The 13,443-nt window shown below is 40.5% G+C and overlaps 1 protein-coding gene across 6 annotated transcripts in view; it reads right to left on the bottom strand.

The window, feature by feature from the left end:
• Positions 1 to 5,055: 5,055 nt before the first annotated feature.
• Positions 5,056 to 13,443, bottom strand: part of RALB (RAS like proto-oncogene B) — a 75,068-nt gene continuing 66,680 nt past the window's right edge. For all 6 annotated transcript variants that reach the window (XM_027562608.1, XM_027562599.1, XM_027562616.1 and 3 more), the window contains 2 exons: positions 9,860 to 10,037; positions 5,056 to 6,722 (listed from right to left, as the gene is read on the bottom strand). In XM_027562608.1, the coding sequence (XP_027418409.1) occupies positions 6,603 to 6,722; positions 9,860 to 10,037 (298 nt within the window). In that variant the 3' untranslated portion in view covers positions 5,056 to 6,602. The remainder of the gene's footprint in view (positions 6,723 to 9,859; positions 10,038 to 13,443) is intronic.

Raw genomic sequence — 13,443 nt, 5'->3', positions numbered from 1 at the left:
TAGAACTTCCAGTAATACATTGAAGAGATGTGATGAGAGTGGACATCCTTGTCATATTCCAGATTTTATTGGAAAGGCTTTTGACCATTGAGTATTACACTGACTGCGGGTTTGTCATAGCTGGCTTTTATTATGTTGAGATATATATTCCCTCTATTCCCACTTTGGTTAGAGTTTTTATCATGAATGGATGTTGAATTTTGTCCAGTGCTGCTTCTGCATGTATTGAGATGATTCTGTGGTTTTTGTCTTTTGTTGATGTGGTGTATCACATTGATTGATTTGCGTATGTTGAACCATCCTTATGATCCTGAGATGAATCCTACTTGGTCATGGTATTTGGTCTTTTCAATGCATTGTTGAATTTGCTAACATTTTCTTAAGAATTTTTGCATCTATATAAACTAAAGATAATATATGGCCTGTAATTTTCTTTTTTGCTGGTATCTTTGGTTTGGTTATTGAGGGTGATGGTGGCTTCACAGAAGGTCTTTGGGAGTATTCCTTCCTCTTCAGTCTTTTGGAAGAGTTTGAGAACGATCAGTATAAATTAGTCTCTGTATGTTTAGTAGAATTCACCTATGAAGCCATCTTGTCCTGGACTTTTGTTTGTCAGGAGATGGTTTTATGTTGCCTTTTTTTTTTTTTTTTTTTGTAATTACAGATTCTATTTCACTTCTAGTGATCAGTCTGTTCAAATTATCTATTTCTTGATACAGTTTAGGTGGGCTGTTTCTATAAACTTGTCCATTTCTTCTAGGTTGTCAAATTTGTTGGTATTTAGTTGTTCATATTATTCTGTTTTTTTTGTATATTTACACTATCAGTTGGTATTACTCATTTTTCATTTCTTATTTTGTTTACTTGGGTTCTGTCTCTTTTCTTCTTGGTGAACCTGGCCAGAGGTTTGTCTATTTTGTTTACCCTATCAAAGAACCAGCTCTTGGTTGTTTTGTTGAGTTTTTTCTTTTGTTTTCAAAATCTCTATTCATTTCCTCTCTGATCTTGGTTATTTCCTTCCTTCTGCTGACTTTAAGTTCTGTTTGTTCTCCTTTTTCTAATTCTTTTAGGTGGGAGGTAAGGTTGAGGTTTTTCTTGTTTCTTAGAGAAGGCTTATTTGGCTATAAACTTCCCTTTTAAGAACTGCTTTTGTTGCATCCCGTAGATTTTGCATGGTTGTTTTCATTGTCTCAAGGTATTTTTAATTTCCTCTTTGATTTTCTCATCAACGCACTGGTTTTCCTAGTAGCATGTTGTTTAGTCTCCTCTAGTCATTTCTTCTCATTTCTTTTTCTGAGGTTGATTTATAGTTTCCCCATTGTGGTCAGAAAGTATACTTGAATTAATTTCTACATGGTGCCCTAGTATGTAGTCAATTCTAGACAATTTCCCATGTGCACTTGAAAAGTATATATTTTTCTTTCGGATGTAATGTCCTGAAAAATGTAAAAAATCTAACTGTTCTAGTGTATCATTTTGGATCTCTGTTGCTTATCGATATTCTGTCTAGAGGATCCCTCCACTGGTATGAGTGGGAGGTACAAGTCTCCTGTTGTTGTATTCCTGTCAGTTTCTTCCTTTCTATCTGTTAGCATTTATGTCTTTGGGTGCTCCTATATTGGGCGCGTATACATTGACACACATAACATCCTCTTCTTGTATTGATCTTGTTATCATTAGTTTCCTTCTTTATGGCATTGTGTTAGTCTGATATGAGTGTGTGACACTGCTTTCTTGTCATTTCCCTTTGCATGAGGTATCCTTTTTCCATCCCCCCACTTTCAGTCTGTGTCTTTTGCCCTAAAGTGAACCTCTTGTAGGCAGCATATTGTAGACTCTTGTTTTATTATCCAGTCTGCCACTGTGTGTCTCTTGATTGGTGCATTTAATCCACTGACATTTAAGGTAATTATTGATAAATACATTGTTTATTGCCATTTCAACCTTGTTTTCCAATTGATTCTATATTTCTTCTTTGTTCCTTCTTTTTTCCTTTTGTGGTTTGATGTTATGTTTGTTGGTTTTTTTTATGTTTGTGTTCTTCTTGGTGTTTATGAATCGATTATATTTTTTTCATTTGTGGTTATGCTGTCTTTCAAGCATGTTAACTCCTTCCTATATCCACTTGATTTAGATTGATAGTCGTATAGATATCTATCGTATAGATCGACTAAAACACATTTAAAAAAAAAATCTACAAATTTTCTTACTCTTCTCCTCCACATTTTATGATTTGATGTCTTCCCTTACATCTTCATATTTATCATTTTACTATTCATTGTGCTTATCATTGCTTTCACTAGAATTCTGATTTTTTTCCTTTTAATCTGTATACTGGCTTATTTAAGTAATTTATTTTTCAATTGTGAGTTCCTCTTTCCTATAGCTTCTTGCATCTTTTCTATTTAAAAAGACCTTCCAATATTTCCTTTGGGAATATTTTAATATTACTGTATTCTTATTAGTTTTTGCCTTCTGAGAAGTTCTTTCTCTCTTCTTCCAAATGATAATCTTGCTGGGTAGAGTATCCTAGGCTGCACATTTTTCTGTTTCAAGACTTTGAATATATTTTGCAATTCCCTCTTTGCCTGCAACATTTCTGTAGAGAAATCAGCTGACAGCCTTATGGGCACTTCCTGGTAATTAACCGTTTGTTTTTCTTTTGCTTCCTTTAGAATCCATTTTAATTATAATCCGTCTTGGTGTAGGCATGTTTGGGTTCATCTTGTTTGGGGCCCTCTGTGCTTTGCATGCTCAATCCCTGGCTTGGGAAGATGCCCTGGAGAAGAGAAAGGCAACTTACTCCACTATTCTTGTCTGGAGAGTTCCATTGACAGAGGAGCCTGGCAGACTGCAGTCAATGGTGTCAGAAAGAGTTGGACACAACTGAGCGACTGAGCACAGACAGACAGTGCTTTCTGTACCTGGATATCTGTTTCCTCTTTAGGTTTGGGACATTTTCAGCCATAATTTCTTTAAAAAACATTTCTATCCCTTTTTTTCTCCTTCTGGAATCCATAATACACATATATTGGCACATAGGTCTCATATTAATTTTTTAAGATTGGCTTTCTGTCTACTGTTATGATTGGGTAATTTCCATTACTCTTTCAGAGCACTTATTCCTTTTTCTGCATTATTCAATCTGCTATTCATAGCCTTTAGCTCAGTTTTCATTTCAATAAATTTCTAGTTTTTATTGACTCCCCCTTGTAGTTTCTAGTTCTTTTTTTACAATAATATGCATTTCTATTGATTACCTTTCTTAATCCCTTCAGTATTTTCATTACCTCTTTTTTGAACTCAGTGTCCAATAGACTGAAGAGATTGTTTTTTCAGGCGAGTTTTCTTGACCTTTTAACTAGGAATGTTTCCTCTACTTCCCCATTTCACTTACATTTCTCTTACTCCATAAGTTTAGGAGAAGCAGTTACCATGGTCTTGGAAGGGTATTTATCTGCCCTACACAAGTACCTGTGTAGCTTGTGTGGGTTTAGCATTTTTGGCACCAGGGCTGGTTTAGTGTGAATGCCTGCCGCCTCTTGGAAGGTATGACGCTCGTGGTTAGCAGGGCCTTCTCTTTGCTCTGTGGTTGTCACAGCCCTGCCAGTGGCAGGATCTGCTTCTACTCTCTAGTTGTTGGAATAGAAGCCCCCAGACTGGTTTCTGCGCTGTGATGGGAGCTAAGTGGGACTGGAGAGCTCCCACTGGGAGAGGAGCCACTGAGTGTTCCTCCAGGGGAGCTGCTCACCTGTGAGTGTGCCCTGTGTCCCCTTTCACGAGTTGTGCAGGCTCACAGGGTGCACTGTTGTTGGTGCTGTTCTGGGTCCCACCTCAACTTCGGGTGCTTCCGCACTGTTAATACTTATCCATGGTTAAGCTTCTATAGTATTATAATACCGTGTTTAGACCAATAGAGGTGAATTTTATATCTCAGTGTAAATTTACATATCCTTTTCACCTAATCTAAAGCATCCTTTTTCCCCCATGTATTCATGTCACTGAAATCAGGATGGATTCACACAATTGGCAGGCTTTTTCTTAATGGTACATAGATTATGGTGATGTCTTAAAATCAGTAGTATATGATATTCGATGAACTAGGACACTTGTAGGAAACTGATATGTGTGGGTATTTTTCCTCTACATCACTTTATAGAACTATAGCCTGTTACACCTTTTTCTGCTACTCTGCCACTCATCACACTGTGGCCATCTGCTAGTCTTTGGGGCTTTTTCCTGAGCTTATGACCTCTGGACCAGCTGCACCCGAGCCTCGGAGCTTAGGTGGCTCATTCAGGTCTCTTAATGAATGTAGTGACATTGCACAAACTTGTTGACCATCCCAACTGAAATCAGCTCTATGGCCCAGGAACATTTCCTTTTACCCAGTTTTATGGTCATCAGAGCTATGATAGTTTCACTTGTCTCTTTCCTCACTAAAGGTTAAGCTCCAGGAGAATCAAGCTCTGGCCTATCTTGTTCAACACAGTATCTCAGCACCTGGGACACAGCCTGACACCAAGTAGGTGTTCAGATATGTCTAGAAGGAAGATTTCAGGAAAATGATGTTAGGCTACAGATACAGTATCTAGTCCTTTAGCAAGGACTATGTTTCAAATTTATAAATAACATTACTTATTTTTCTATGAGAATCTCAACTATAAAAATTATTGTGTTGGGAAGATCCATTTCTGATTGCTGTCCCATTAAACATAATTTCATAAATATACTATTGGCATACACCAAGAATAATTTCCATAGGATGCAACAATTCATACCACACTTAATTAATTTGTACGTTCCAAACCTTCCTACTCTCAACTGGAACTGATGTCAAAAGGTGACAAACTGATGAAAAGAAAAGATGGTTTAAAAAAATTCAACAATGTGATTACCTTCAACTTTTTTAAATTTTAGGAAGAGTCATCTCTCCCAAAGGAAAGATTTAGTTAAAATTACTGTTTATATCAAAAAATTTATTTCCCACAGCACAATTCAAAAAAAAATTGAAATAAAGTTTGTAGAACATCTAATAAGAACAATAAAGAATAATTTGTGGTCAATTTGTTTAATACTTATATTTCACGTGTATGACAAAAGGATAAAATAAAAAGGCTTCAATTCTGAAAAACTCTGAATTTCTGCTTTTTTTTTAATTGAAAAAAGCCCATGATTCTTTGGGAGGTGATAACAAGGTTGTTTTCCAGTCAGATCATAATTTCTACAATTTCTGTAATAACCATAAATTCCAAAGGTTCCCATTCTCCCCGCCCCAATTCACTTTTGGCACCTATGTGAAATGTCACTTCTGAAAAATGGGGAAAAATATGCTGAGTACTAGGTTTCTATCAGTCATCTTTTCCTGATGAAAAACTTTCTGATTGCTGAATTTAGAATATTGACACAAAAAAAGATGGATGATATGTCATCCATAAAAATCTTTCTTTTTTAACTAGATGGTTGTCTCAGAAACAAATTTATATTAGATACAGCAACCAGCTCTCAGATGTGAAGGGGCACTGGCTTTTCTTATCCTGTTCCACTTCTTCTGATTTTAAATTCAGCATTTACTGAGCAATTGTACGAGAGGTAGCCAGGTGTGTGGCACAGCTCTGGCTTCAGTTCAGAACACAGTTTTAACTCATCACGTACTTCAGAAGAACTGAGGATACACTGAAAGAAAACAAGAGAAAAGGTCCTCTCAGCCTCTGCAGCAAGGAGATGGTCAGGATGGAGTGTGCTGGTTACGGGTAGAGGAGCAGGGGCGGGACCTCACGACTGGCAATGAGGAGAGGATTTGGCCAAAGGATTTTTTTAATTCTTATTAGAAAAGTATCATTTATAAAGTATATTGATCTTGTATCTTCATTTATTATAAAGTATACTGATCTTGAATCTTCCTTTATTAAAAATAAGCTCCTTCACAAAAATCAGGATGCTACAGAAGAGGAACCAGCACAGCCTATGACTGGCTGATACTTAACTCTGAAGAATGCAACTTTCATACTGAGAAGGATTTCTGAGCTTGGTATTGACCTGCTTGGCCCAACTCAAAAATTTCTTTTTTTTTTTTTTTAGCTCTGCTTCCAGTCCACAGGGTATGGCCAAAAGACTTATCCAAAAAGTCTCTGAATTTTCCAGCGTCATTAGAACCTAATGGGTGTTTCTGAGAACTACTGTGGAGCTGACAAGAGCAGGGGGAGTCTCACCCCACTCCTTGCCTCTCAAGAGCTAATAAGACATTTTTATTTCAAAGCAGGAGATACTAATGTCATCAAACTGGGGTAAAAAAGAAGAAACAAGGACAGTCTTTTTAACTACACTTGGCTAACCCCTGCACTACATTCATGGTTAACTTTAGGGAGGAAAAGAGAGATCAATCTCTGCAACCTCCTGACAAAGGAGCCATCCCACGGCAGGGTCAAGGACTTATTTCTTCTGCCAGCCAACGAGTCACAGATATTTTTCCCCATTTACAGAAGTGTGTGTGAAGGAGGTTGGGGAGCACAGGAACAGGCTGAGAGGTCAACGGAAGTCTTGTCTCAAGGAACCCGCCCTCGGTCCTCAGTGGCGACCCACTTGGTCCAGCACCTGGGCCTTCACAGTAAGCAACATCTTTCTTTAAAACTTTTCTTGTTCTTGCTGCTTTTCTTGCCATTCTTATCTTTGTTTTCTGACATCTTCTTTGTCCTGATCTCTCTCATGAGGTCAAAGAACACCTGGGGTGGGGAGGAAAAAGCCATTTCATGATGTAATGAAGCAGTTTGACCAAGCAGGATATGTGGTCACATTTTAAAGCATCAAGCCAAATGTATTCTTAGAAACCATGGGTCATCAAAAACAAAAGGTTTAAAGCAAAGGAGAACAATTAACATTAAAAGCATTTTCTGGTTCTACAAAGGAGATATCTCTGCTCACATCACACGGACAGAAGCATCACGCTGTTCTTGCATCCAGTGGCTTACTGCAGAATGATAAAAGCTGTTCTCGGGGTAAGTATGATGAGGGATAAAACATCACCGGACTGAGCCACAGCAATTTGTGAAACTTACAGACACTGAGAGTGATAACAGTCCTCAAACCTCCCAGTACCTCCCAAGCACCAGGAGACGGAAGGAAGGCACGAGTACCCACTCCTGAAACAATGAACCCTAAAGGCAGGAACCTCATCATGAGCCCCAAGCAGCAGACTTGCGTTCTCAGGGGTCGGGGAGAAGCAGAAAGAGCAACCTGTCCCCTCCTCCCACACCTGCGCCTCCACTCCCTGATGTCAGCTAAAGGGGCTTCTTCAGGAGCTGATGAGACCTACTGTGAATGCTAGTGTGTTACTTAGATACGGATTGTCATCATCTGCTCCCAGCACCCATGCCTGGGTACTGATTATACACCTCCTACAAAGAAAGGTTCATGATTTCTCATGGAGAAGATGCCAAATGTGAGACTCAGAGTAGGCTTTTACCTTTGGACACTTGCACAGAACAACAGACTCCTGTTACTTTCCTAGGGAAAGTGAGATCAAGCTTTCTGAATGAGGGCTCCACAGGCACTCACCACAGTTCAGGGTATAGTGAAGGATCCCCCAAACTGGATCAGGCTAACCTAAGTATCCCTTCCTTCCCTTCAGTCTCTCAGGAAAGCACACCCCTTGCTCCGCCCAATAGTGGCTGAAGTGTCAGTTGCTCAGTCTTGTCTGACTCTTCGTAACCCCATGGACTGTAGCCTGCCAGGCTCCTCTGTCCATGGGATTCTCCAGACAAGAATACTAAAGTAGGTAGCCATCTCCTTCTCCAGGGCAATCTTCCCAACCCAGGGGTCAAACCCAGGTCTCCTGCACTGCAGGTGGATTCTTTACCAGGGAAGCCCAATAGTGACTGAGAACAGCTTCAAATATTGCTGGATTTTCTAACAGCAAAAGGCAGAAGGGGGAAGGGTGTATGTCCAGCATCAAATGTTGACCAAGCAGTTCACTGGCCAGTCTTATCAACAATCCCCTTCCCTGTGAACTGTTGACAAGTGAATACAATGCTGCCTGTTGGTCATCAGTTTCTGCTGGTTCCTGTTTGGCAGGTCCAGCAGGTCGGGGCAGGAAGGGCAGATGACAAGCCGCTCTGTGACAGCCCCTGCTCCCCACGTCCACAGTTCCATGCCCAGCAAGTCATCTTGATTTTTAAAAAATGAAGTATGTGACTGGAGTTCCTGTGTGTTGTAATTCTATGGCTAGAAAACTATTTGATAAAAATGGAAAGATTTGGAAACACACAACAATCAACGTAAGAGCTAACAGAGAAAAAGGAGCTGCCGAAGGAACCTGCTTCACACTCGAGACACAATTAAACAGATTTATGTTGTTGGAGAGGCTTCCAGAGTGAAGCCCTCCTGACACCAACATCCTAAATCTTCCAGCTGGCTACAATAGCGCTTGGTATCAGATTTCTTGCTCTTTAGGAAAGAAGCAAAGGAGAAGTGAGAAGGAAGTGGGGGGGATTCAGATGCTGTGCAGATGGAGCAGATGTGTCCACTACTTGGCTGCAAAGCCATATGTGTAGGTTTTACGGGAGCCATGTTATGATGTCAGAGCTGAGGAACAGGGTGACGGCAGAGAGAAAGTCTCAGCTTTAGATGCTCTGGGGTAACCACTGTGAACTTTTTTTTTCTTCCAAAAAACACATTGTTGACAAACAGATCTTTGTAGAAACTAACGCCTGTTGCTATAATATGTGTCTACTCAATAACGTGTTAAAGGGCTTCCCTTGTGGCTCAGTGGTAAAGAATCTACCCCCCAATGCAGGAGACATGGGTTCGATCCCTGATCCCGGAAGATCCCATATGCCAAAGAGCAACTGAGCCTGTGTGCACCACAACTATTGAGCCCGTGCCCTATAGCCTGGGAACCACAACTACTGAGCCCACACACCATAGAGCCCATGCACTGCAATGAAGAGTACCCCCACTCCTTGCATCTAGAGAAAAGCCCACACAGCAGTGAAGACCCAGCATGGCCAAAAAAATACAATAATACATTTAAAAGGCCTTGCATCGCTGGAAGGTGGTTTTTCAACTGTTGGTATTTATCACTGTCAAGGTTATCCTTTCTTTAGCTACAGGCGTTTGAATGAGAAAGTACTCTGGGGCTGAGGAAGAGAGAGTTCCCTAAAGAGCCAATTCCTGGGAGAAACTATGATGCAGGGACTAAGTTATAAAGACAGGACTCCTGGGCTCTACAGGGGGATAGGAAGGTGAAAAGGACAAATCTATCCAATTCGTGAAAGTGAAAAGTGAAAGTCAGTCAGTGGTGTCCAACTCTTTGCAACCCCATGGACTGTAAAGTCCACAGAATTCTCCAGGCCAGAATACTGGAGTGGGTAGCCTTTCCCTTCTCCAATGGATCTTCCCAACCCAGGGATCGAACCCAGGTATCCCGCATTGCAGGTGGATTATTTATCAGCTGAGCCACAAGGGAAGCCCAAGAATACTGGAATGGGTAGCCTGTCCCTTCTCCAGCAGATCTTCCCGGCCCAGAAATTGAACCGGGGTCTCCTATATTGCAGGTGGATTCTTTACCAACTGAGCTATCAGGGAAGCCCACCCAATCCGTCAATAAGAGCAAAACCAAGAGGGCACCTGACACAGCCAGCCCTGCCCCCAGAGTGTGCAAGGACAGGGCCTCCACAGCCACAGCCTCACCCACTGGGCTTCCATTTGGCCAAAGGCACGCACCTGACAAAGGCTGGCGTGTGGGTTGGACCATCCCTGTGCTTCTCGTCCTGATGCTAGGATCCGTTCCCCACCCCGCCACCCCGGTCTCCCCAGAGCAGCTCCCCCACAAGCAGCAGATGGTGGGCGGGGGACGACCCACCTTGTCCACGTTGGCCCGTGTCTTGGCCGAGGTCTCCACGTACTGCACACCCCACTCCTCGGCCTTGGCCCTGGCCTCCTCCACTAGCACCTGCCTCCGCTCCTCCAGGTCAGACTTGTTCCCCACGACGAGCAGTGGGATTTTATCTTCTTCAGCTTTAACGCGGAGGATCTGTTCCCTGTGGTGGTGGATCAAGAAGAAAGCAGCTAAGAAGGCTGGATGAAGAGCCCAGTTCTGCCAACCCAGGCAAGACAGTGGGCATGGCTGAGGGAGCTGCCATTTACAGCCCCTCCTGAGGAAGCACCCCCTCCACCCTGTGGTTAACTGGAGTTCCTCAAGTCTGGTTTCAGTTTGCTACACTAGAGTTACTCGGGGTGCGCATTACAAATGCAGGTTCCTGGGCCCATAAGTAAATGTCTGGGTAGGAGCCCAGGATTTTGCACTTCAACAGCATCCCCAATTTATGCTTCTGCAAAAACAAAACCAAAAAAGGGAAAACTTGGGACCCTCTGGGATAGAAATCAGATAAAAGAAATATCTTTATATACAAAATGCATAATAATTACGTTGGGAGAAAAAAAGTCATTTCTTTGTAAGAATATAGAAAGTTCAAGTGGTAAGTTGTAAAGTCACGTCTGACTCGTTGTGATCCCATGGACTGTTGCTCTCCAGGCTCCTCTGTCCATGGGATTCTCCAAGCAAGAATACTGGAGTTGGTAGCCATTTCCTTCTCCAGGGGATCTTCCCAACCCAGTTGAAATTCCCTTAATTCCAACCCAGGGATCAAACCCAGGTCTCCTGCATTGCAGGCAGATTCTTTACTGTCTGAGCCACAGGAATATAGAAAGGAACAGTCTATTAGCAGACCATGAAATCAGTGTAGCAAGTACAACTGGTAATTCTTTTTACCTCAGTGAAATAGAATATTACAAAAAAGCAAAGAAACACCAGAGAGATGCTCAAGTAATAACAGTAAGTATGGTTTGTAAAACTCTTGCTTCAACTCTAATCTGCATGTGTGGCCCCCCTGCCCTTCCCCCTAGTTCTGTGAGGCAGGAACCCTACTTCAATGTGCATAATTTTTCTACTACAAAGTGGTGGGAGAAAATTAAATACTCCAAGGCCTACGGAAAAGTACTTCAAAAACATCTTCTCTAAAGTAACCGTTACCTGTAGCACATCAGACTTGACCTCTACTAAAAATAATCAGCTTTCTAAAATTATTTTTTAAAAATCATATGTTTCTGTGTGTTGATTTTATATCCTGCAACTTTACTATAGTCATTGATTAGTTCTAGTAATTTTCTGGTGGAGTCTTTAGGGTTTTCTATGTAGAGGATCATGTCGTCTGCAAACAGTGAGAGTTTTACTTCTTCTTTTCCAATTTGGATTCCTTTTATTTCTTTTTCTGCTCTGATTGCTGTGGCCAAAACTTCCAAAACTATGTTGAATAGTAATGGTGAAAGTGGGCACCCTTGTCTTGTTCCTGACTTTAGGGGAAATGCTTTCAATTTTTCACCATTGAGTATAATGTTTGCTGTGGGTTTGTCATATATAGTTTTTAGTATGTTGAGGTATGTTCCTTCTATTCCTGCTTTCTGGAGAGTTTTTATCATAAATGGATGTTGAATTTTGTCAAAGGCTTTCTCTGCATCTATTGAGATAATCATATGGTTTTTATTTTTCAATTTGTTAATGTGGTGTATTACATTGATTGACTTGCGGATATTGAAGAATCCTTGCATCCCTGGGATAAAGCCCACTTGGTCATGGTGTATGATCTTTTTAATGTGTTGTTGGATTCTGATTGCTAGAGAAAATAGAGAAATTAAGGAAACAATTCCATTCACCATTGCAACAAAAAGAATAAAATACTTAGGAATATATCTACCTAAAGAAACTAAAGACCTATATATAGAAAACTATAAAACACTGGTGAAAGAAATCAAAGAGGATACTAATAGATGGAGAAATATACTATGTTCATGGATTGGAAGAATAAATATAGTGAAAATGAGTATACTACCCAAAGCAATTTACAGATTCAATGCAATCCCTATCAAGCTACCAACGGTATTCTTCACAGAGATAGAACAAATAATTTCACAATTTGTATGGAAATACAAAAAACCTCAAATTATAAAACTCCTAGAGGAGAACATAGGCAAAACACTCTCCAACATATATCACAGCAGGATCCTCTATGACCCACCTCCCAGAATATTGGAAATAAAAGCAAAAATAAACAAATGGGACCTAATTAAACTTAAAAGCTTCTGCACATCAAAGGAAACTATAAGCAAGGTGAAAAGACAGCCTTCAGAATGGGAGAAAATAATAGCAAATGAAGCAACAAACAACTAATCTCAAAAATATACAAGCAACTCCTACAGCTCAATTCCAGAAAAAGAAATGACCCAATCAAAATATGGGCCAAAGAACTAAATAGAGATTTCTCCAAAGAAGACACACAGATGGCTAACAAACACATGAAAAGATGCTCAACATCACTCATTATCAGAGAAATGCAAATCAAAACCACTATGAGGTACCATTTCACACCAGTCAGAATGGCTGCAATCCAAAAGTCTACAAGCAATAAATGCTGGAGAGGGTGTGGAGAAAAGGGAACCCTCTTACACTGTTGGTGGGAATGCAAACTAGTACAGCCACTATGGAGAACAGTGTGGAGATTCCTTAAAAAACTGGAAATAGAACTGCCTTAAGACCCAGCAATCCCACTGCTGGGCATATACACTGAGGAAACCAGAATTGAAAGAGACATGTGTACCCCAATGTTCATCGCAGCACTGTTTATAATAGCCAGGACATGGAAGCAACCTAGATGCCCATCAGCAGATGAATGGATAAGAAAGCTGTGGTACATATACACAATGGAGTATTACTCCGCCATTAAAAAGAATACATTTGAATCAGTTCTAATGAGGTGGATGAAACTGGAGCCTATTATACAGAGTGAAGTAAGCCAGAAAGAAAAACACCAATACAGTATACTAACGCATATATACGGAATTTAGAAAGATGGTAACAATAACCCTGTATATGAGACAGCAAAAGAGACACTGATGTATAGAACAGTCTTTTGGACTCTGTGGGAGAGGAGAGGGTGGGATGATTTGGGAGAATGGCATTGAAACACGTATAATATCATATATGAAAACGAGTCGCCAGTCCAGGTTCGATGCAAGATACTGGATGCTTGGGGCTGGTGCACTGCGACGACCCAGAGGGATGGTACGGGGAGGGAGGAGGGAGGAGAGTTCAGGATGGGGAACATGTGTATACCTGTGGCAGATTCATGTTGATATATGGCAAAACCAATATTGTAAGGTTAAAAAATAAAATTAAAACAAAAACACATATTTAAAAAAAGTAAATATTCCACTTCCATTATTTTGATCCAGGGGGAACATGTCTACTTCTATAAAAGACCCCTTCAAAAACATTTTGTGGAGATCTGTATTGATTTTTATATAATATAGGGTGACATTTCATAATAATAAAAATACTTAAATTTTTTCCATACGGTCAATTTAAGTACCAGATATCACATTTTTTTGTTG

Source organism: Bos indicus x Bos taurus, chromosome 2 (assembly GCF_003369695.1).
Source record: "Bos indicus x Bos taurus breed Angus x Brahman F1 hybrid chromosome 2, Bos_hybrid_MaternalHap_v2.0, whole genome shotgun sequence".
In the NCBI taxonomy this organism is placed as follows: Eukaryota; Metazoa; Chordata; class Mammalia; order Artiodactyla; family Bovidae; genus Bos; species Bos indicus x Bos taurus.
This window is presented reverse-complemented; position numbering and strand designations above follow the sequence as displayed.